The 25,030-nt window shown below is 41.0% G+C and overlaps 1 protein-coding gene across 1 annotated transcript in view; it reads right to left on the reverse strand.

The window, feature by feature from the left end:
* The window catches only part of UNC5D (unc-5 netrin receptor D), a 276,418-nt gene that overhangs the window by 237,810 nt on the left and 13,578 nt on the right, over window positions 1-25,030 (reverse strand). Inside the window, exon 3 of the mRNA XM_049704290.1 lies at window positions 23,905-24,048. Coding sequence (XP_049560247.1) covers window positions 23,905-24,048 — 144 coding nt within the window. The remainder of the gene's footprint in view (window positions 1-23,904; window positions 24,049-25,030) is intronic.

Genomic DNA, 25,030 nt, shown 5'->3' on the forward strand with positions numbered 1-25,030 from the left:
CTCCGTAAAGCTCGAAGAAGAAATAAAATCTGAAATAAAGAACTGACAATGAAACAAAAAGCAGGCTACAACTGAAACTTTTCCCTGTATTAGCCAATACCAGAGTATAATTATGTAACCAAATCTATGTTTTTGTTTTTTAGTGAAAAAGTATGGGTACTAATTTTCCATTCCCAAATAAGTTATTATTCATGAGCAAACTAATAATATAGTCTCAGACATGATAATTTCAAGAGATTGTAGGCAGCCACATATCCTTTCTGAAAACATTACCTTTTTACATAAACTAACTAATGAGAAGACAAAGTAATGAATTAAGTATTTGAGTTATGATTTAAAAAGAAAATCTGGCGGTGGACAATAAAAAGCACTTAAAATTTTCAAATCCACTAGAAGGCTGTTTCGTCTACACTGAAGATCTGTTGTTTAGCACAGCCTCCCTCATTAATTATCTCAGCTAGATCTTCTGGATAACCTGCTGCAGCTTCTACCTCAGCACTCGCTGCTCACCTATGTTCTGAAAATGCCCTTCTTTGCTTATACCTCATGAATGAACCTCTGCTACTTCAAACTTTTCTTCTGCAGCTTCCTTGCCTCTCTCAGGCTTCAGAGAATTGAACAGAGGTAGGGTCTTGCTCTGGATTAGGCTTAGACTTAAGGGAATGTTACGTCTGGTTTGATCTTCTATCCGCACCATTCGAACTTTCTCCACATCAGTCACAAGGCTGTTTTGCTTCTTATCGTTTGTGTTTTCACTGAAGTGGTTTTAACTTCCTTCCAGAACTTTTCCTTTGCATTCACGACTTGGCTAACTGTTTAATGCAAAAGGTCTAGCTTTTGGCTTATCTCAGCTTTCAGCATGCCTTCCTCACTAAGCTTAATCATTTCTAGCTCTTGATTTAAAGTGAGTTATGTGCAACTCTTCCTTTCACTTGCACACTTAGAGGCCATGGTAGGGTTTTTAATTGGCCTAATTTCAATATCATTGTGTCTCAGGGAATAGGGAGACTCAAGCAGAGGAAGAGAGAGAGGGGAACAGCTGGTTGGTGGAGCAGTGAGAACACATACAAAATTTACGGATTAAGTTCAGCATTTTACATGGGCGTGCTTCATGGCACCCCAAGACAATTACAATAGTGACATCAAAGATCACTACACAGATTACCATAATGAATATAATGAAAAAGTTTGAAATACTGTGAGAATTTCCAAAATGTGACACAGAGACACAAAGCGAGAAAATGCTGCTGGAAAAATGACACTTGCTCAACACAGGGTTGCCAGAAACCTTCAATTTGTAAAAAAACGCAGTATATGCAATAAAGCGAACCACAATAAAATGAGGTATGCCCGTATTTGTTTGAATTCTTGGTCTGCCACTTATTAGCACCTTGACTTGATAAGAATCTTTATCTCTCTATATCTCATTTACTGTTTCAATCGGGCTTTTGCTGGCTTAAAAAAAATTTTTTTTTTTTTGCCTATAGAGGCTCTCGTTTCTTTCTTCTAAGTCTATGCAAAATGCTTGCCTAGCTACCTCTCTTTCCATAAGTTATCACATCACATAAGGACACTCTTTTATTAGACTTGGTCTTCTATTCATATATATTGAGAGGGTGGAATATAAATAGATTTCCACCTTCCGATCTCACTTATGGTCACGTGGTCTATGGAAAGAAGAAAAATAATAATTTCACATTATTTTGTATAAGGGAACTGAACCAAACTGCATACATACACATCAAGATTGAAGATTTAAAAATTTTTAAATAGCAACTGGTATGGGATTACTATACATATGTCATAGGAAAAGCCCTAAAGAGAAATCACTCAACATTTCAAAGATTTGCTACTGTATGAATATGGGTATATTCAGTATCTTCTGCATCTGTTTCTGTATTTTGTAAAATTTTCTGTGATGAATGTGGATTACTTTTATAGCCAGAAAAAATAATGTCCCCCAAAAAAACCCTTTTCCTACAAGTTGTCAAGATTCTCTCAACTAGACGAAACTGAATCAGAAGCCAGGGAAGAAGTACATTTTGTTTTATTTTATTATATCAAGTTTCACTCCTACGATGTCTATTAAAGGAAGCAAGAAGAACTATATTTTTCAATCTTTAGTAAGTGCTAAGATAGTCTTCTTTGATTTTACGTATGGGAAATCTCTGCACATGAGAAAAAAATCTTTCATCTGTTTTGTTCATTGCCTTTCCTCTAGTACCTGGAAAGGTATACAGTAGTCACTTAATAAATATTCATTGAAAGAATGAATAAATCAGTGAGTTTCCATTTCAGCTCATCTGAACGATTATAAGAAACTAATATACAACTAAGTCTCCAATAGTTAAACTGACTAGGAGAAGCAAAAACACCAATAGATAAATGTACTACAGCGATGTTAAAGTAACACTTATTCATTCTCATCTTCATTGCTAGTATGAATGATACTAACAGTCATCAACACTGACCAATTTGGAGAATTATCCTGTTTGCTTCTGCTCCCTCTTCACCCTGTCCCCCTGTTCAGTTCCACAGCAGAATGCCAACGAGGCACATGACGACTAGAAACAAAGCAGATGGCAAGAGGAGGGGAAGGTGATGAAGCCAGGTATTTGGCTAATCTGTAAATCATATAATCGGCAACAGGACCAACCAGAAGCAGCACCTGCCAATAAGTAGTCCATCTGGGGCCGGGCCATGGGGAAGCAGCAGCCTCCCTTTCCTCACCCTATTCCCTATTTGGCCTTTTTCTCATTTTCCTTTCATGCTACTATGTTAGAAAAGTCATTGTAGCACAAGAAAATCAATAGCAATTCAATTCCAAATAACAGTTCTTTGCAGCTCAGAAACACCAGGGAGTTATCGGCTCATTCAATGTTCTGGCAGTTAACGCAATGAAATAAAAATAATTTACTCATTCAAACCAAATCAGCCAGTGAAAAATCATAGTCATTTTTTTTTTCATAGTCATAGTCATTTGTTAAGATTGCAAGAGGACGGCACAACGTACCACTAGTGCTCAAATACACTGGTATTCAAATCAGGGTCAGATCCTTCCCAGCCACATATTACTAAAGGAACAACAGACCACATTTTTCATACATAAAAGGAATTTGTAACTCGGCCAAATACAGATCACTTGTTGTAATAAAAGCGCTGGTTCAAATGCAGAACAGCTGGATGCCCACAAAACGGAAGTCAAGGCTTGGTGCCCCCGTTTGGTTCTGCCTAAATCCTCCAGCCCCAGATGGTTACAACCTGAGGACTCAGCTCCTAACTTTAGTTCCCAAAGGACACATAAAAAAGGCTTTCTGTCAGGTCAGTGCTTTCCTTGGTGATAACCTCCTCGTATTTGGTGCATTTACCAATGCTTCTCTTGCCAGCCTGGCTTAAAACCTCTGCCTCGCTTACGTCTATGAATTCTGCCCATTGCTTGACCCACTAATCCCTGTTGACGCCAGGCTGCTCGTAGCTCTCACTTCGTGGCTTTGCTGTGGATCCTCTAGTGCGGATGTTGCTGTCTCTTTGAAGGAATAAAGGACAATTCCACATGTAGATTTTTTTTCTTCTGGATTCGGAGAATCCCAGTTGTTTTTTTTTTTTAAATTTTATGCAGCAAATTCTTATAAGTTATCTATTTTATATATATTAGTGTATATATGTCAACCCCCATCCCCCAATTCATCCCACCACCACCCGCCTCCCACCGTATTCCCCTCTTGGTGTCCATACATTTATTCTCTACATCTATGTCTCTATTTCTCCCTGGTAAACCAGTTCATCCGTTCCATTTTTATAAATTCCACATATATGCGCTAACATGCAATACTTGTTTTTCTTTCTGACTTACTTCATTCTGTGTGACACTCTCTAGGCCATCCACATCTCTACAAAGGACCCAGTTCTGTTCCTTTTTATAGCTGAGTAATATTCCATTGTATACATGTACCACATCTTCTTTATCTATTACTCTTTCGATGGGCATTTAGGTTGTTTCCATGACCTGGCTACTGTAAATAGTGCTGCAATGAACACTGGGGTGCATGTGTCTTTTTGAACTATGGTTTTCTCTGGGTATATGCCCAGTAGTGGTATTGCTGGGTCATAGGGTAATTCTAATTTTAGTTTCTTAAGGAACCTCCATACTGTTGTCCATAGTGGCTGTATCAATTTACATTCCCATCAACAGTGCAAGAGGGTTCCCCTTTCTCCACACCCTCTCCAGCATTTGTTGCTTGTAGATTTTCTGATGATGCCCATTCTAACTGGTGTGAGGTGATACTTCATTGTAGTTTTGATTTGCATTTCTCTAATGATTAGTGATGTTGAGCAACCTTTCATGTGTTTGTTGGTAATCTGTATATCTTCTTTGGAGAGATGTCTATTTATGTCTTCTGCCCACTTTTGGATTGGGTTGTTTGTTTTTTTGATATTGAGCTGCATGAGCTGCTTGTATATTTTGTAGATTAATCCTTTATCAGTTGCTTTGTTTGCAAATATTTTCTCCCATTCTGAGGGTTATCATTTCATCTTGTTTATGGTTTCCTTTGCTGTGCAAAAGCTTTTTAAGTTTCATTAGGTCCCATTTGTTTATTTTTGTTTTCATTTTCATTTCTCTAGTAGATGGGGCAAAAAGGATCTTGCTGTGATTTATGTCAGAGTGTTCTGCCTATGTTTTCCTCTAAGAATTTTATACTGTCTGCCCTTACATGTAGTTCTTTAATCCACTTTGAGTTTATTTTTGTGTACAGTGTTAGGGAGTGTTCTAATTTCATTCTTTTACATGTAGCTGTCCAGTTTTCCCGGCACCAGTTACTGAAGAGACTGTCTCTTCTCCATTGTATATCCTTGCCTCCTTCGTCATAGATTAGTTGACCATAGGTGCATGGGTTTATCTCTGGGCTTTCTATCCTGTTCCATTGATCTATATTTCTGTTTTTGTGCCAGTACCATTCTACCTTGATTACCGTAGTCCCATACAGGATAAACCCAAGGAGAAACATGCCGAGACACATAGTAATCAAATTGACAACAATTAAAGACAAAGAAAAATTACTGAAGGCAACAAGGGAAAAACAACAAGTAACATACAAGAGAACTCCCATAAGGTTAACAGCTGATTTCTCAGCAGAAACTCTACAAGCTAGAAGGGAGTGGCACGATATGCTTACAGTGATGAAAGGGAAGAACCTACAACCAAGATTACTCTACCCAGCAAGAATCTCATTCAGATTTGATGGAGAAATCAAAACCTTTACAGACAAGCAAAAGCTATAAGAATTCAGCACCATCAAACCAGTTCTACACCAAATGCTAAAGGAACTTTTCTAAGTGGGAAACACAAGAGAAGAAAAGGATTTACAAAACAAACCCAAAACAATTAAGAAAATGATAATAGGAACATGCATATCGATGATTACTTTAAATTTGAATGGATTAAATTCTCCAACCAAAAGACACAGGCTCGCTGAATGGATATAAAAACAAGACCCATATATATGCTGTCTACAAGGGACCCACTTCAGACCTAGGGACACATACAGACTGAAAGTGAGGGGGTGGAAAAAGATGTTCCTTGCAAATGGAAATCAAAAGAAAGCTGGAGTAGCAATACTCAGATTAAATAGACTTTAAAGAATGTTACAAGAGACAAGGAATGACACCACATAATGATCAAGGGATCGATCCAAGAAGAAGATAAAACAGTTATAAATACATATGCACCCAACATAGGAACACCCCAATACATAAGGCAAATGCTAACAGCTATAAAAGAGGAAATCAACATTAACACAATAATAGTGGGTGAATTTAACACCTCACTTATACCAATGGACAGATCATCCAGACAGAAAATTCATAAGGAAACAAAAGCTTTAAATGACACAATAGACCAGGTAGATTTAATTAATATTTATAGGGCATTCCATCCAAAAACATCAGAGTACACTTTCTTCTCAAGTGCACACGGAACATTCTCCAGGATAGACCACATCTTGGGTCACAAATCAAGCCTCAGTAAATATAAGAAAATTGAAATCATATCAACCATCTTTTCTGACCACAACGCTATGAGATTAGAAATGAATTACAGGGGAAAAAATGTAAGAGACACAAACACATGGAGGCTAAACAGTATGTTACTAAATAACCAAGAGATCACTGAAGAAATCAAAGAGGAAATAAAGAAATCCCTAGAGAAAAATGACAAAGAAAACATGATGATCCAAAACCTATGGGATGCAGCAAAAGCAGTTCTAAGAGGGAAGTTTATAGCAATACAATCCTACCTCAAGAAACAAGAAAAATCTCTAACAATCTAACCTTACACCTAAAGGAACTAGAGAAAGAAGAAACAAAACCCAAAGTTAGTAGAAGGAAAGAAATCATAAAGATCAGAGGAGAAATAAATGAAATAGAAACAAAGAAAACAACAGCAAAGATCAATAAAACTAAAAGCTGGTTCTTTGAGAAGATAAACAAAATTGATAAAACTTTAGCCAGGCTCATCAAGAAAAAGAGGGAGAGGACTCAAATCAATAGAATTAGAAATGAAAAAGGAGACATTACAATGCACACTGCAGAAATAGAAAGCATCGTTAGAGACTACTATAAGCAACTCTATGCCAATAAAATGGACAACCTGAAAGAAATGGACAAATTCTTAGAAAGGTATAACCTTCCAAGACTGAAGCAGGAAGAAATAGAAAATGTGAACAGACCAATCACAAGTTATGAAATTGAAACTGTGATTATAAATCTTCCAACAAACAAAAGTCCAGGACCAGTTGGCTTCACAGGTGAATTCTATCAACATTTTCGAGAAGAGCTAATACCCATCCTTCTCAAACTCTTCCAAAAAATTGCAGAGCAGGAAACACTCTGAAACTCATTCGTTAATCTACTTGTCTGCTGATGGGTGGGGTTTGGTTCCCTCCCTGTTTGTTGTTTGCCTTGAGGTGACCCAGCACTGGAGCCTACCCAGACTCTTTGGTGGGGCTAATGGCGGACTCTGGGAGGGCTCACGCCAAGGAGTACTTCCCAGAACTGTCTGCTGTCAGTGTCCTTGTCCTCACGTTGAGACACAGCCACCCCCCGCCTCTGCAGGAGATCCTCCAACACTAGCAGGTAGGTCTGGTTCAGTCTCCTATGGGGTCACTGCTCCTTCCCCTGGGTCCCAATGCACACACTACTTTGTGTGTGCCCTTCAAGAGTGGAGTCTCTGTTTCCCGCAGTCCTGTCAAAGTCCTGAAATCAAATCCCACTAGCCTTCAAAGTCTGATTCTCTGGGAATTCCTCCTTCTGTTGCCAGACCCCCAGGTTAGGAAGCTTGATGTGGGGCTCAGAACCTTCTCTCCAGTGGGTGGACTTCTGTGGTATAACTGTTCTCCAGTTTGTGAGTCACCCACCCAGGGGTTATGGGATTTAATTTTACTGTGATTGCGCCCCTCCTACCGTCTCACTGAGGCTTCCCCTTTGTCTTTGGATGTGGGATAACTTTTTTGGTGAGTTCCAGTGTCTTCCTGTCGATGACTGTTCAGCAGTTAGTTGTGATTCCGGTGCTCTCGCAAAGAGGGAGTGAATGCACGTCTTTCTACCCCACCATCTTGAACCAATCCCTCTGTAGATTCCTCTGAATCTGTAGATTTCTGAATACTGTAGCCTTAACTCCTGCTGAGTAAATCTAGCAGCAACGGTGAAGGAGGGGCACCTTTGATCATAGCTGGATTGTGTGAGCCTTTCCATGTTCCCTCTGACTCCACTTGGGTGCAAGGCAACATGCAGGCTCTGTTTATTGGGACATCAAGGAGTTTGGATGACGCCAGGTGGGTCCTGTTGTGCAGAGTCTCCTCAAGGCTGTCTCTGTGAGCCACAGAATAATACTGGGGCTTTGTTAGATCCTCTGTGCTCGGCCATTCCTCTGCTGTTAAATTGCTGTCATCAATAAATCATTTCATAACTAGCACGGGGTATCGTTATCCCTTTCACAACAAGTAGCATAGTTTGTCAGGCAGCAGTGGTTGGGAAGACAGCATCCAGCAGCAGGGACACACAGGACGGTGGGAAGAAACAGCTGCAGTTTCACAAAATGCTTTGAGGACTAATTTCACCTGCTCTGTATCGAGTCATTCTCAACTGAATACATTCCATTGTATTTGTTTCTTCTTTTGTGTACAAGGACACGCAAAAATTCATTCAGATTCCATCAAAATTTGAGGATGAACTGAACATTCGGAAAACAATCCTAATTCTGAGGCCAGGATTGATTAGAAACCAAGAAAGGCCGCACGCCAGGCTTGGAGGAAACAGTAAGGATCACAAAGTAAGTAGATCTTAAAGAGACTGGAACATGGCCAAGCAAGGGGGTCAAGAGAGCCAATGTAATTCTTTGAAGTGGGTTATTTCATCGTCCTTTTAGCACACACGTTGCTTCTGTCACTTGTGTCCCTCCTAACCAATTGCCTCTCACTCTGTTCTGTCTTCATGGCCTCTGCTTATCCGTTACTTGCATTTACTCATGTCTTCTGATATCTCATGGGCACTACTGCCTGCTTCTTTGTGTCTTTACTTTCCTGGTGCCTCTATCAGCTACTGATTCTCTTTTAGGATCAAGCCATACTCAGAAGAGCAAGAATCCACAAGTACACAATCACTTCACCCTTCCCGGGCAAGTCTCACTGAGTCTACACTCACGAGCAGCTAACCCGCCTCGGTGTGCGTGCCTGGTCCGGTTGACATGCCAGTAGCCGTGTGTGGTACACAGCATGGCCACCTATGCTTAAGAAGGCACTCAGCACCACTTCCCCCAGCAGGGACTATGGGTGGGGACTCCGTAACGAAACCACGCCTGCAGAAAGATTTCGAAGGTTGCTTTATCTCCAAGTTCCGTAAAAGGCTCTTCCTGTGTATTGATATTGATTTGGCTATGTCAGTACGTAAAGAATGGCTGAAGCATGACCTAAATAGCACATCTTGACAAAAATTATTAGGTGAAAATATAGGAATTCTCTGCTACCTTGTTTTCACGGTATTAAATCATATTAATATAAAGTTAATAACTCACGTTCTGTATCTTTACATCACATTCCACTGAAAGCTATGGAAATAAAATACTCAAAAGTTCCATATTCTGTATGTTTGAGAATACTACTGTTCTACTTGTGATTCTAACAGGAAAACTGAGTTTTAGGTGAACTCAGAAATAGCCACTGAACCAAAGTACTTTTTCTGTTTTGTTTGTGTTTTCTTTGGCCGCACCGCATAGCATGTGGGACCTCAGTTCCCCGACCACGGATAGAACCCGTGCCCCCTGCAGGGGAAGCACAGTCTTAACCACTGGACCACCAGGGAAGTCTCCCAAAGTGCTTTTTAACTGAAGTATAGCTGATTTACAATGTTGTGTTAATTTCTGCTGTAAAGCATAGTGATTCAGTTATATATACATATATATATTCTTTTAAAAGCTCTTTTCCATTATGGTTTACCACAGGATACTGAATATACTTTCCTGTGCTATACAGTAGGACCTTGTTGACCCCAAACTCCCAATCCATCTCTCCCCTCCCCCTCCCCCTTGGCAACCACAAGTCTTGAACCAAAGTGCTTTTGATGGAGAGAAAAAAAAAGGAGTGCAGTCCGAAGAGCCATTGACTCGACTAGTCTACTTAGTTCTCAATAAGTATATAGAAAAGGTACACTCCTTATATTTCTACTGTCAGGATTCCCCATCTATGGTGCTACCTAAACCCCACGTCCCTACAAGCAGCCCTAGAGCTTATCTTCAGCTTAGCATCCTGAAGAAGACTTGAATACCAACAAACTACATGCTCAGTAGAACAATTTTAAGAACACAGACACGAAGAATCATTCTGGACTTTCATTCTGGTGTCCGCCCAGCCCTCCCCAGGAAATTAGAGGCATGTGAACTAGAAATAAGTTTAAAAAGAAATGACCTAAACATAACCTTAAGCTTTCAACAGCCACCATCTCATTGTAATTCAGGGAGAAAGAGTGAAAAAGAAAAAGCCAACCTAGCAGCAGGAAGAAATATCTTTTATCCTGCATTGTTAGCTTTTTGATTCTCCCCTCACCCCAGGTCTCCTTGAGGCCAGGAAGGTCGATCAGGACAAGACACGGCCACGTGTCTTGAGCATGTAAAGGCTGGAATATGCCACTAACCAGCTAACACTCAGCCTACGGCTCGGCCCACATGGCAAGTGGCTGGAAGAAAGGTGAACGGCATTTTGCCTGGCCTTTTAAATCAATCTTGCCAGAACAGGAAGAATCTAAGCGATCACTCCAACCACTCAGAGGTCTGGAGGATGCTTTCCAGGAAAAGAGAATGGCACAGGCTCTGAGGAGGTGACAACCAGGGGTACCTGAGTAATAAAAGAAGTCACCAGGGCTGACACAGTGAAGGGTAGCATTCTGGTGCAAGGGAAGGTAAGAGGGGGCTGGTTATTTCTATGGGGCCAATATCATGGAGTTCGGAAATCCAATGGGAGAAATTCAGCCAAGAGAATAGCAGGGTCTGATTTGTCTTTTGTTTTTTAAGTAACCTTTCTGGCTGCTGTTTGGAGAATGGATTTTAAGATGGCAAGAGTGGAAGCAGTGAGGAGATTATCACAGCAGAGAAAAAAACCAGATGGAGGGAAGTGGGCAAATTCAGGATGTGTTTTGGAGATAGATGGGGCAGGACTTGTTGCTGTATGGGATGTGACTGAAAGAAACAGAGGAGTCAAGGATGACACCTATGTCTTGTCATGAGCCCTGAGGTACCATTACTGAATTGGGAAAGGCGGGAATAAACACAGGTTTGCAGCAGTGCTGCTGGGGTGAAAACCAAGAGAGTTCTCTTTGGGACATATTATGTTTGAGATGCCTACTAGATATTCAAGTGGATATATCAGGTAGGCAGTGAATAAAGTCATCCGGAGATGAGGTACAAGGTCAAAGTTGAGAATAATTGGTATATAGCCAGTATTTGAGCCACTGAGTAAGAGTAAGAGATTTCACCTGGGGAGAACCTGTGCGTGAAGGAGAGACCTAGGGTATTACAATATTTAGAAATGGGAAGAGAAGGAGGAATCTGCAGAGAAAACTGAATTGTGGACAGTGGGAAGGAGAAGAAACAGAAGACAGCAAAATCACAAAAGCATCCCTGGACCCCACTCCCAGACATTATGATTCCACAGGTCTTGAGCAAAGCCCAGTAACCTTAATTTTTAAAGAGCGCCTGGTGTGCTTCACATGTGCTGCGAGTTTTAGGAAACACTATTACAGAATACAAAGCTGATTACGAGACAGGCTTTGCTGCAGTGCCGGCACCTGGACAAATAGCTCCTCTACCAACAAAATACAAAGAAACTATAAGGGACTAAAAATAACCACGTGCACGTGCAGTTGAGGCAAATTATGGACAACAAGATACAAAAAGAGCAAAAAAACCCAACTGCCACTTCTGAAGAGCCGGGAGCAAAAGCAGAGGGGTGGGATCAAACGCAGGGTACTGCGCATGCCCCCTGCACTCAACATCGCCGAAGGGGTGGGCAAACCAACTAAGCCACCCCTACCCTCACCCCATATAAGGAACCAGCTCGCCGCCCCCCCGCCTTGGTGAGAACAAGCAAGGCAGCGTGTCGCTTACCTTTGCTCCCCACTGCTGCAGCAGGGGCGCCAGTAAAGCCTTGCCTGAATTTCTTGTCTGGCCTCTGATCAATTTCTATTGATTGAGGAGGCCGAGAACCCTGGTCAGTAACAGTTAGTTGAGCCCAGAACTCAAACCCAGCTCTTCTGACCTTTACTTGTTCACTCTTTCTGCTGCTCCTATTCCTTCACATTTAAAAAAATGAGCCCATCTAATTGTCATGCTGGTATTAAAATACCATCCATTCCCCAAATGGTTAACTCCAGCTAGTGCTCTAGACTTTTTGTCTTCTGTCAAATTTTTGGAAAGGGGTGTCCGTACCATCTCTGTTTTCTCATCTTCCACTGATTCCTAGACCTACCATTACCTCCTAACACCCTCTCATTACACTGCTTTGCCCCGGTCAGTGGAAGCAAATCAATCCACTCTTCTCACTTCTTACTTTAACCTGGTGATCACACTGACACCATGGACCATTTATTCCTTCAAACAAATCTCCACTCTCTTCAATCTCCCAGTCCCTCTTCCATTTTTTTCTCCTTTATTTTCTTAATGGCTCCCCTCTGTCCACCCCTTAACCACATGCAGAATTCTACTCATGGTCTGTTGCTCTCTCTTCCCCAGCAGTTTGGGTGCTGGGGGGTAGGACAGAAAAACTGTAGTGTGGAAAACCACTGAGAAATAAAATATTGCCTGCCATATCAGTAAACAAAGGTTGTTACAGCCATCAAGCCATCACATTACAGCTGCCCGGACTGTGAGCCCTGAGGGAACTCAGGATGGAGACAAATGGGCTGCCCACTGCCAAGCACATCTGGCCGTCAGCCGCTGTAGCCACCCACAATAGTGCACCTGAGGAAACTCAGGATGAGAAAACACAGGATACTGGGCCCAGAGGGCCGAGGTGCATAGCAAAGGAATGATTTCAGTCAGCCCAGACTCTTGCATCTTCCCATACATAGAAAAGCGCTGAATTCCTTAACCTGAAATATCTGGGGTTTTTTTTATTAACAGTAATCCTTTGATGTTCCGACTACCTGGTCTTTTGTTGCAAAAACTTCTACATATCCTGGCTTCCCCCTTGGCTCTTCAGAACACTTCTTTCAGCATTTATCTAAAGTCCTCAGAAAGTCTGCTGAATAAAACGTAACTCTCAACTTTTAGGTTGTGTATTTTTTTCAGTTGACACCATTTTAAGTATTTCAGATAAAATCCTCCTATCTTCCTGATGGAGATCTATTATCCTAATGACCACCTACTTGCCAATGACCTTTTTTTGTTTTTGTTTTGCGGTACGCGGGCCTCTCACTGTTGTGGCCTCTCCCGTTGCAGAGCACAGGCTCCGGACGCGCAGGCTCAGCGGCCATGGCTCACGGGCCCAGCCGCTCTGCGGCATGTGGGATCTTCCCGGATCGGGGCACGAACCCGTGTCCCCTGCATCGGCAGGCGGACTCTCAACCACTGCGCCACCAGGGAAGCCCCAATTCTAATGTTTGATGCTGATCCCTGGGCTTTAGGCTCATAAACACAACTGCATGATGAAAAGAGTTCGCTGAATGTTCCATGGGTAGTTCCCACATAACATGATTAAAAACCGTACTCAGTATCTTGTTTTGCACACTAGTTTCTTCTACTCTAATCATAACCTCATTTAATGGAATCACCATTAATTCAGTCACTTTAGCCCCAAATCAAGAAAGCCCCAAACGTGGGGTAATTCCTCAATTCCTACCTCACTTCTCCTCACCTCTGCATGCAAGAAGCCACACGGGCTTGGTAGTTTCACCTTCCTGGAATCTCCAATTTGCCCCTTCCCCTTTAACATATACCATCCCAGCAGAAGTTCAAGCCCCGTCAGCAGTTTCACAGGTTGGCATGAAGCTTCCTTGCCTTCAGTTTTACTTACCTTTAAATCTCTGTGGCTGAATGGGAAGGTGGGGTGAGGGTCTGAAGATACGACCACGTCACCACCCTGCTATGACACTTCAGTGGCCCTAGACCACATCCTGAATAAATCTAAACCTTAGCAGAGAATTCAAACACCCTCTATAATCTGACCTACTTCTCCCTGGGTAGCTCCATCTCCTTGTTTTCCCACATAGTTCCATGTAGTTTTTCCATACTGTTCCATCTTTCTGTGCTTGCAACTCAAACTCTCTCTTTAACCTGAACATGGGGTCTTTAAGTTAACCCTCATTCTTCCTAAGGAGTTAGCTCAGGAAGTATACCACAGACCTTTAGGATCTGTTGAACCTCTGGTTGAACCTCTGGTGAGCTCCTGAAACAGACTGTGCTTATCTAACCGTGCTCCCTCGAAAAAACTTGTTTGATTAAGTCTATCCTCTCGCGAGAGTATAAACTCTTCAAAAGAAAGGATGGGATTTCATTTATTGCTATGCTATCTAGAACATGTAGACAATTATTCATGGCTGTCCAGCACTTCCACACCTTAGTTAGCATTTCTTTGACACTTAAAAAGTTTCTAGAATGCACACCCTTGTCCTTACTTATCCTGGTAGAGGGATATTAAGTTAAGAATAATATCACTAGGCTAAAAACGTCCTCAAAGATATGTTGTATTTCTGTTTTGTGTTTTTTCGTTTTGTTTTGTTTGCTTATCGTCTGCTCATATTATCTGTCAGAAGATTTCTTCGGTGGAGAAAATGAGAGCTGAATTGAAGTAAAATCTATATCCTCTTCCTATTAAACTTCCACTGAGGTTTTTAGAGAAATGGCCATTTTCCAGGAAGTTTAAGGTTTATTTCACAAGAATGGCAGATTGAATAAACTGAGATTTCCTAAAAAGGGGGTGGCCATATTTCTACAAATTCTTCTCAGTAACTAACAGTTGGCAATCAGTAACATGAAGGAATGTTATTTGGAGAACTTTTTCATCACTGACTGTAGGATATGTTGTAAAGTAATGCACTACTACCCAGCAGTTCTCATCTTTAAGGCTGATGTACTCAACTGTGGACACGTTAGGCAAAAGTAGCATAATTTATACCAATTCCATAGAAATAACCCTACTCTGTTCATAGAATCACAAGCTCTTATACTTCAGTGTTACTCATACTTTCGACTGAAGCGCCCCCACTGGCAGAGGAGGATAAATTCATATCCCCAAGGCATTTATAGATGGAGCCTAAAAAGATGTGGCATGCACAGAATGGCTTGGACGTTTCAAGTTGCATCTTCACAATTCAAGAAAGTTTTTTTCCATAATTGTGTTCATGTTTATATTTTACTGACCTCAAAGGGAATACCACTGACTTTCAAAAAGATGTAGCTTGTCTATCTTGTGGATTCTTATATCCACAGAACACCCCAGCCCCAGGCTGGCATTGTGAAAGACGTGTGTAGTTAAAAAATGACCAATTATGTAAAATGTTCCTCATTTTAGGTTTGTCCAATGTTTTCCTGTGGTTAAATACAGACGAACTATATTTGGGAGGAATATCACTGAAGTGACGCTATCTTCTCATTCTATCCCATCAGGAGTAATTTGTGGATTTGTCCCATTGCTGGTGATGTCAACTGTGACCACTTGATTAAGGTGGTATATGGCAGGATTCTCTACTGCTAAATTACTAACTCCCCCTTTGTAATTCATCAGTATCTTGTGGAGAGATACTTTGCAATCCTGTAAACATCCTGTTACTCCTAAAACATTCAGCCACTGGTTTTAGCATCCAATGACACTTATCTTAATTAACTTTACGATACATGCTAAATAATTTTCCATTTCCATCATTCCTTCTACATTTATTCATTTATTGTAAGGAAGAGCTGCCTCTTTCCCTCCATTTATTTTTATATTCATTCATTTTATATTCATATATTTAAAAAATATACCAGTGTAGATTCATGGATTCTTATTTAATGAGTTACAACCATTACGATGATCTCTTTGACCAGTGGCAGTCCCTTCTAGGTGACTGCTATTTCCTGTTTACATGTTCAATTTGAGGAACATTATATAAAATAACTGACTTTACACTTGAAAAATTCAGTGTAATGAACAATAAGGGAAGACCAAGCAATTATTTGGATTAAAGAAGGCTGAAGAGATCTCTCAACTGAATGTAAGCCATGATCTAGGATTTGTTACTGTTATAAAGGACTTTACTGAACAGTTGATGAAAGATGAATAAGGTCTTTAGATTGGATAATAGAATTGTATCAATGTTAATTTCTTGGTAAATATACTACAGTCATGTCAGAAGATGTTTTTTAAAAACATACACCATAAAGTATTTAGGGGAAAGGAAGCATCATGTCTGCAAATTAATCTTAAACAAGTCAAAAAATAAACCGTAATTGTCTACATACAAATACATATACTGATAAACACAGAAAGAGACGATGCCAAAGCGAATATGGTCAAAGGTTAACATTTGAAGATTGTCAGCAAAGGCCTTAAGGGAATTTTTTGGTACTATATTGCAATTTTTTTTGCAAGTCTGAATTATGTCAAAATAACTTTTTAAAGAAAACCCTATTAGTCACCTACTCACCCAATGCAGTAATTCCTTCTTCAGTATCACTGCCACCAGACATACATCCCTCGCTTGCCTCTGTACAGACTGAAGGAGAATGGGGCCATAGAAATAATGTTCCATAATGGGCATTTCTAGTTACCCCAAATATGCCATCTTAAAACTTACCTCCCGTGATGCTGCCTCTGGCTTTGGAGGAAAAACAGAGTAATCTTGTCTCTAATTCCACGTGGAATCAGTTTGAATACGTCTCTAGCCTTTCTAGGCCAATTATTTCCTTTGTATAATAGCGTTACACATATAAAGTGATTTCTTGAATCATCACCGTTACTGCCATTATGGCCACCTTCATGGGTGTGGGACCAGTATAGTCAAATGGGGCCCCATGCTTGATTTAATGGTCTAATACTGATGTCTTGAAATGCTTAATTTTTGAACAAGGGGACCCACATTTTCTTTTCTTTTTTTCTATTGGAGTATAATTGCTTTACAGTATTGCGTTAGTTTCTGCCATACAACGAAGTGAATCAGCTATATGTATACATCTAGCCCCTCCCTCTTGGACCTCCCTCCTCCCCCCCCCACCCCGCCCATCTAGGTCATCACAGAGCACAGAGCTGAGCTCCCTGTGCTATCCCGCAGGTTTCCACTAGCTATCTGTTTTACACATACTAGTGTATTTATACCAAACCTAATCTCCCAATTCATCCCACCCTCCCCTTCCCCTCCTATGTCCACATGTCCGTTCTCTACATCTGGATCTCTCTTCCTGCCCTGGAAATAGGTTCATCTGTACTATTTTTCTAGATTCCACATATATACGTGTTAATATACGGTATGGGTTTTTCTCTTTCTGACTTACTTCACTCTGTATGACAGATTCTAGGTCCATCCACATCTCCACAAATGACCCAATTTCATTCCTTTTCATGGCTGAGTAATATTCCATTGTATATATGTACTACATCTTCTTTATCCATTCATCTGTCAATGGACATTTAGGTTGTTTCCATGACCTGGCTATTGTAAATAGTGCTGCAATAAACACTGGGGTTCATGTGTCTTCGAATTACGGTTTTCATTTTGCACTCAGTACCACAAATTTTGTACCCAGTTCTGCTGCCACCAGCCTATGTGGCACCTTTCTGTAAACTGGACACCTGTGAGAACACAGGTCTTGGCTATAAAGCAGCAGCAAGAAAAACCAGTCCCTACCCTCATGTGGTTGTAGCCATGCTCTGGGGGGCAGTCCTGCCTAGTGGAATGCAGGCTGCATTTCAACACCAATCCCCTTCCTTGGCTAGATGCTCCTGTGTAGTGTGCAACTCCATCAGGAGGCCTGGACTCTCAGATCTTTCAGTAATATTCATAGAAGTTAATTTCTAATATTCATAGAAGTTAATTTCAAAGGTTGGCCAAAGGTTAACCTTTGGCCAACCTTTGGCCAAGTAGACAGTATTTTCTCTTCACTCTGGCCACATTCTTACAAGAGAAGAGGAAGGAGGATTTTAAACTTTTGTGCGATTGCTACCCGGTGCTGAGAATTGGTCATAACATGTTTTCCATAACCTCTGAACAAATTCCATGTTCTGAAAAGGAAGGAAGGGAAAAGTGCAGATAAAGCTGGACGCCTTGGGGGCCACATGCTGCACGTCGCAGGGCTGTGATGACTCACCGACTCCCGATTCCCTTTAGACCTCTTCTTTACTGCAGTAAACATTAGGAGTACTTCGCAAGCCAGGGAGGACAAAGACGGTCCTTATAATAACAGCATCCTTGTGAGCTATGGATTGGCTAAAACCAGTTGCCGTGTTAGTCCCATGGCACCATCATGACACACAGCTCACAAATGCCCTTTCACAGAACCATATCCAGCATTGATAGGGTTGCCTTTCAAACCAAACAAACATCTATAATGCAAAGGTGATAGATAAGGCTCCCCACTAGGCTCAGAGGTCAAGACAATGAGAGCAATGCAACGGAATCTTACAGCAGGTTACCATCGAACAAGGGAAAATCAATCCACAAATAACTTCACGATAACCATGATTCTGGGAAAATGATAATAAGTACCATGGGAGAAGTGCTAAAAAAAATGCTAGGAGAGTTCGAAGATGGATATTTAGGTTTTATCAATTTTGAAGCTGGAGATGCTGGAGGGGACCCTTTTTTAAGGGCTCAGTTGGTACGTCAGGCTGCTGAGGTCAATTAGTATTAAGGGATTTGCTAAACTAGGTTTCATAAAGGACACGGTATCCACAACAGACCTTGGATGTAGGAATTAGGCGGACAAAGGCAGGAGTGCGAGATGCGGCTGGGAATACACTCCAGGAAGAAGAAAGGATATGAGCACATCAAGGAAAAAGAAAAGTCTATGTCCCAGAATCTAAGCTGTCCTAACTCAGCTGGAGCCCCGTACGCTTGTATGGATATAATGGGTAATAAGACGGAAAACAGAGGTTAAGGCTGACTGAACACCAGACACACGTGCCGATGTGTTTTTATATTTATTTTTGCTATCAAGAGGGGGTTATGGACAGTTTTTAACAGGTGAAATTATTTATCAAAGCCATGAAGCCAAGATCCATAACTGAGGTCTAGTTGGATATCTCCTCTAAGTTCTCAAAAAAGATACCGCCCTCCCCCACCAAAGCAAATTAAAATAATACTGTTTTCGCTATGGGCCTGTAATTAGGTAGGGAGTTTCATAGCTTTTAAATGAGATTCTCTAAGTTCTTCACTCGTTCTTGGCACGACTGTATAGATATTTTAGAAGTCTCTCAAATAAGCCATCTATTTAAATTATATTCAGGATGCATGTTTTATAGATTCCTTTTCTTAAAAAATCAGCAGAACAATGGGTTCCTGCTGCGTTTTATCCCAAGTGGCCAACTTGCTATGTGACTATAACAGGCCAAGGTTTCCCTCATCCCCCCAACCCCAACTCCCATATTGAAGAAAAGGCTCAGGTGTTAAGAAGAGTGTGCCGGGGACTTCCCTGGTCACTCAGTGGTTAAGAATCCGCCTGCCAATGCAGGGGACACGGGTTCGAGCCCTGGTCCGGGAAGATCCCACATGCCGCAGAGCAACTAAGCCTGTGTGCCAAAACTACTGAGCCTGCGCTCTAGAGCCCACAAGCCACAACTACTGAGCCCTCGTGCCACAACTACTGAAGCCCGTGCACCTAGAGCCCATGCTCCACAACAAGAGAAGCCACGACAATGAGAAGCCTGTGCACAGCAACGAAGACCTAACACAGCCATAAATAAATGAATAAATAAATAAATTTATTTAAAAAAAAAGAAGAGTTTGCCCGACCAAGAGGTGATGATAGAGGCCAAACATTCTGAACGCAGATGAAGAAGAGGGAAAAACGGCAACAGCTAAGCAGCCAAATGTTCACCCATGAGAATAAAAAACTACGAATAACTGAATATTCCTCCTTTGACAACTGTCCAGGGGCAGAAATAACAGATGCCAGAGCAGCCCGACTTCCTCCAGCGTGATCGAATCAGACAAACGAGAGGAGGCCAGTGGGAGCCACTCGCTGCAGATGGACTTCTGCCAACCTGGTGGGGGTGAATGTGGGTTGCTTTATTTATTTATTTTCCCTCCAGAAAATCACTTTGAAATGGAGCCTCAGCTATTTCCAGCCCCAGGTGATTGGATGGGCAGCCAGCAGACACAGGGTGGAATTATTAAGGAAAAGAAAATGGTTTAAGATGACAGGCACTTTGGCTACTACAACAAAATCTGTACTGATTTTTTTGTGACCACTAAGGCAGCAATGAGTCATGATTTATATATAAAAATATATATTATATATATAATATATAATAACATATATATAAAGTATATATATTATACATATGTATTATATATGTGTGTATGTATATGTGTATATATATAATAACTTGACTATGTGGAGGAACTCAATTTCTTCAGAAACAGAATAGGAAAGCAATCACTGCTTTCCTCAAGGAAATGCTCAAAGGCACATGAACTTATCTTTCTATGATGGTTCTCAAACTCCCATTTAATAGAAAGCAATCAACACGGCTTGGTAGCAAGAGCACCCAGGGAGGGTGAATGGATGAATATAAGATCTGGTTCCATGTCTGCCGGGTGACCTCTGGTCAAGCCACCTAACCGCTCTGAATATCACTTTCTCAGCTATTAATGATGACATTGGAGCTATGGGTTAAATCCGTATTTCCCAAATAGTGCTTCCTAAAGGTGTTCTAAGGGTCTTGCTACTCAAAGCAGGGTCCACAACTGGCAGCATCAGCATCCTATGGGAACCCTTAGACATGATAGAACCTCGGACCTTGGACTGGACATACCAAATCATGTCCACTGAATCATCTACATTTCAATAGGAACCCAGTTGATTTGCATACGTGTTAAAATTTGAGAAACACTGTTCCTGACCAAGCTGTCCCAAAGATACCTGATCACAGACTCACCTGGATAACTTCATACAAACACAGCTTCCCTGGTCCTTCCTCAGGTCTGGGGTAGAAGCCAGGAATCTGCATAGTTAACTGATACCCCAGGTGGGTCCATTTCAGTAAAAATATGAGTGACATAAATAAAATAATTGTGTCTATATTGTTTCCCTTTAAAATCGAATGATCTCTAAGCGATACCTTGCCAGCGAGCTTCCTGGTGTTTTTAGAGAGATAAGCTAACATGATCATGACAGGACATCCCTCAGCTGATGGCCCAGATGCCATGAAGGTTTTGCCCACTGCATTTCTGAAACTGTTAAATTCTTAATGGACCATTGGTTAAATGCAGGAAGCATAAGGAGCTGATGTTGAACTACAATAATTTAATGAATCATATAAAAATGATACTAATTTTGCAAAGTCCCCTCAAGACAACTGTCAGATTCGTAAGCTACATTCATATATCAAAATCCTTATGTAGCACGTGAAGATGTCTTTAGCACTTCAAAAACCAATCTTAAAAAGTAGAAATATCGTGACAATTATGTCCAATTTGGCTTTTCATTTATTGGGAATAAAAACTATCCTCATGGGCAATGTGTTATTTGCTGGGAAGTGCCTGCAAATAGCAGCGAGAAATCTCTTATTTCAATAAAACATGAAAGTTATACAAAAATAAGTGGTGTTTTTTTTTCCCTCCTGCAAGCAAATCAAAAGAATTCCAAGCAAGGTCCTAAAGGCAGTTTTTCCCCTCCATTTTCAATGCCAATAAACATAGTTAAATTTCAGTGTACATTTTAATGTATACTGGTCTCCAAGTCAAATGCAATATTTAATGACAAATCATGTCTTAACTTGCATAAATAATTTTAAATAATCTGTCACTTGCTACATAGAAAGAGATTAAAAATATATTGTAAATATTAGAGATTATATTAAGCTAACTGCATAATACAGGCTTTAAGGATATTCTTTTTTTTTTACTTAAAAATCAGATCTTTATCATATTCAGATGTGCATATCATACATAAGAATGACAAAATGATTTTTTTAATCCCTGAAGAGGTTTGCAAGATTAGTACCACAAAAGTATCAGCTGACTCTAAAAAAGTAGGAAGTGATAGAAAAGTGTTTTCCATTTTTTAAAAAACATTCTGTGATCCTATCATACTTGGGAGAGTTGGATACCTAGGGCTGGCCTAGAATGGAGTTTGAGAGTCTATATAGCCATGAGCCACAGAAAAATCACTAAGGCACTAGAAATGTAATTCAGTTCAATTAGTTTAAGTATTAACACACTTACTGGTGAATGATGTTCAGGCTACAGAGGATCAACTATGTCATAAAATAATAGCTAATGACTGATAAGAGTTAACACCGTGTTACGTGTGGTTTTAAACACTTTGTAGTTATCAATACTTCTGACTCTTCCAGTAACTATGAAGTCAGCACTCTTTTATCATAATATTAAGACACAGAGATGAATCGATTGTCCACCATCACAACACTAAGTAGTAGTGGATTTAGGAACTGGAAACCAACAGGACTTCAGTATCTGGGTTCTCAGCCACCAGGGTACACATTCATCCAACTGGAAACTCTAGGAGCAAAGGCACACGGCAGAGAAGTGAGGGTGAAACACAGAACATTAAAGTGTTTAGAAGGATGAAGCAGACTGTACACGATCAAAGCCTATGGGAAATTAACAAACTGGGTCTGAGCCGTTCTTTGCCAAACTTTATAAGCAGGGGGAAAATCTCTGGAGGTTTCTAGCAGGCACGTGACAGGAATGAAGTGAGCAAGTATGGAGATGACAAGACATTGGAGACGGATGGATTAATGAGATGCTATTTATAGGAATTCATAGAATAGGTCACGTGGGGCTCAAAGAAGTAGAGGAAAAAGAGGAAGGGGAAAGTGACACTGACAAGGAAATCAAGGGAACTTGTGTTGAAATTCCCTGCGCGGTTTGGCCTCTCCTTTCTTCAGGATCCGGAGGATAACCTGCCTCACCCTGACCAGGATCAAATACTGGGTTGGCCAAAAAGTTCGTTGAGGTTTTTCCATAAGATGTTACAATACAATACCTCGGCTAGCCTAGGCGAGGCCATGCTAGGAGCACAAAGCTGGACTCGTTAAGGAAGAATAAAATCAAACACATTCCCTTTCTCAACTGACCTGTCAGAAAGTATTTGTGGGCTAAAATTAACTAAATAACAATAGGAAAAATATTTCCCATGGCTCTTACAACAACAGCGCAGCTTGCAAGGTCCTCCTTGGTCTCCTAGGACCCAGGCAACAGCCTCCCAGATCACCAAGATAATGAAGGTGAAACGCCTATGCTGACAAGGAGATTTCATTTCCCAAGAAACATAAACGTCTCTGCAAAGAGCAATTCACTCCTATTCTTAATCCCTAAACCATCAACATCTGCTACAAAGAATTCCTTGAGTCCTTAAATAAATTCCCCTTGTCCCGTATTCTTGTCTTCATGGCACTCTCAAAAGCAGCATTAAAAAAAAAGAAACAATAACCATCTCTGCCCGCCATCTCTTTGTTGGGGGAGGGGTAACACTCCTGGGCTCACAAAGGAGATTTTATGGGGACCCATGGGGTGGGTAAGATACATTTAAGGAGGAGAAAGGAAGTTGGTGTATTTCTAAACATGTTTGAGATGATAAAAACGCTGATGCTGAAACATGATAAAGAAATCTTAGACTCTCCTGAAAGGCAATCTTCTTTCTTTTTTTTTTTTTTTTTTCCTCAAGCGTCTTTTTTTCAGTCCTACTTGGGTCAAAAAAAATGCAGTTTTAAAGCCCATTTCCATGTTTTAAGATTCAGAGGAAAGAGGTTTAACAGGAGGCTATAAAACTCCCTTAATCTTTAATGCCTTATTTTCACAGATTTGCTGGCGAAGTAAACCGTCATTGCTCAACTTTTCTCATCAATGCCCCTTGAACTGTGTCATTCATGACGAACAGCAGAATCCATTTGCGTGGGTTTTTTTTTTCTTTTTCGGAAACCATTTTTCCCGGTATTGTGGAGGCACCTGCATTCTGGCAACCTAGGCAGAATCTCTTAGCCCAACTGATTTGCTGATTGTCTCCTAGGGGAAATTATCAAACATTTAAAATACAATTTTAGAAGAGTGAATTGAGTAGAGGTGGAGACAGTTCTGATGGCGTCTTGCTATCCTCTCATCCCTGTTCTGCAGAAGCACCTGGCCTGTCCAAATGCTCTTCAGCTCTATGGAAGGCTAGTCTGTGCTCCTACACGACAAGAAGGTCACCGAGAATATACTCACAGGCTATGCGCACGGAGGCCTTCCTGCTCTTGGAGGTCCCCAGGTGGCTCCACGCCACACACTGGCACCAATAGTCCTCGGGCCCATGGAAGTCCTCTACCTGCTGCCTGGTGACGTTGATAAACACCTCCCGGACCTTCAGGCCTGCAGAGGAGATAGAACCAATCCACTGAGGCTGGTGTATTTCACAAACGGAAAGTTAAGGCCAGCCCAACCTCTTCCTGTTAATTAAACCATTCTGTTTTTAATCAAGGTGAAGTTTTAATTACTTTGACAATAATATATTACTGCTAATTAAATTCCAACGGCTGAGTAGGCTGGAAAGAACAAGTGTATAGTATCATCAGCCAGTGTGGTTCCCATACAATAGAATCATTTTCACAGTACCTTGACACCATGCTTTTTCTGTCTTCTTTTTTAGCTTTTATAAATATTTATTGTTCTTTTTTTGTTTGTTTTTTCTTAAATTTTTATTGGAGTATAGTTGATTTACAACGTTGTGTTAGTTTCTGCTGTACAGCAAAGTGAATCAGGTATACACACACATACATCCACTCTTTTTAAAATTCATTTCCCATATAGGTCATTACAGAGTACGGAGAAGAGTTCCCTGGGCTCTACAGTAGGTCCTTATTAGTTATCTATTTATATATAGTAGCGTGTATATGTCAATCCCAATCTTCCAATTTATCCCTCCCCACCGCTTCCCCCCTTCTTTGTCTTTCTTGGTGTAAAATCTACCATGAAGAAAGGAGCACCAAATTAATTTCTGGGATTCTAGAGGCTAAACAGTCCTCAACAAACCAACCCCAGGGACATAGTTCCAAGTGCTTCGAAGTGTTCCCACCCCTGGGTATGGCAGCAGGAGAGGGTCACTCTGGACGTGTGGCTTAGAATAACGAGAAGACAGCGAACATGCATGGGACGGGTGAACGGCTGGGAATCCAAGGAAAAGCCAGAACTCCAGACAACAAATGGGATGCAGACAAGTTGAACTAAATTGGTCTGGAAGCCTTGAAAACCCTGGAAGGTCCCTGGAGCAACAGAATGAGGAGGTGAAGAAAAGAGAGGCTTTCACAGACAGCAGGGTTAAAGCTACACCTGGGAAATGAGATAAAAAAATGCC

Source organism: Orcinus orca, chromosome 21 (genome assembly GCF_937001465.1).
Source record: "Orcinus orca chromosome 21, mOrcOrc1.1, whole genome shotgun sequence".
Classification (NCBI taxonomy): Eukaryota; Metazoa; Chordata; class Mammalia; order Artiodactyla; family Delphinidae; genus Orcinus; species Orcinus orca.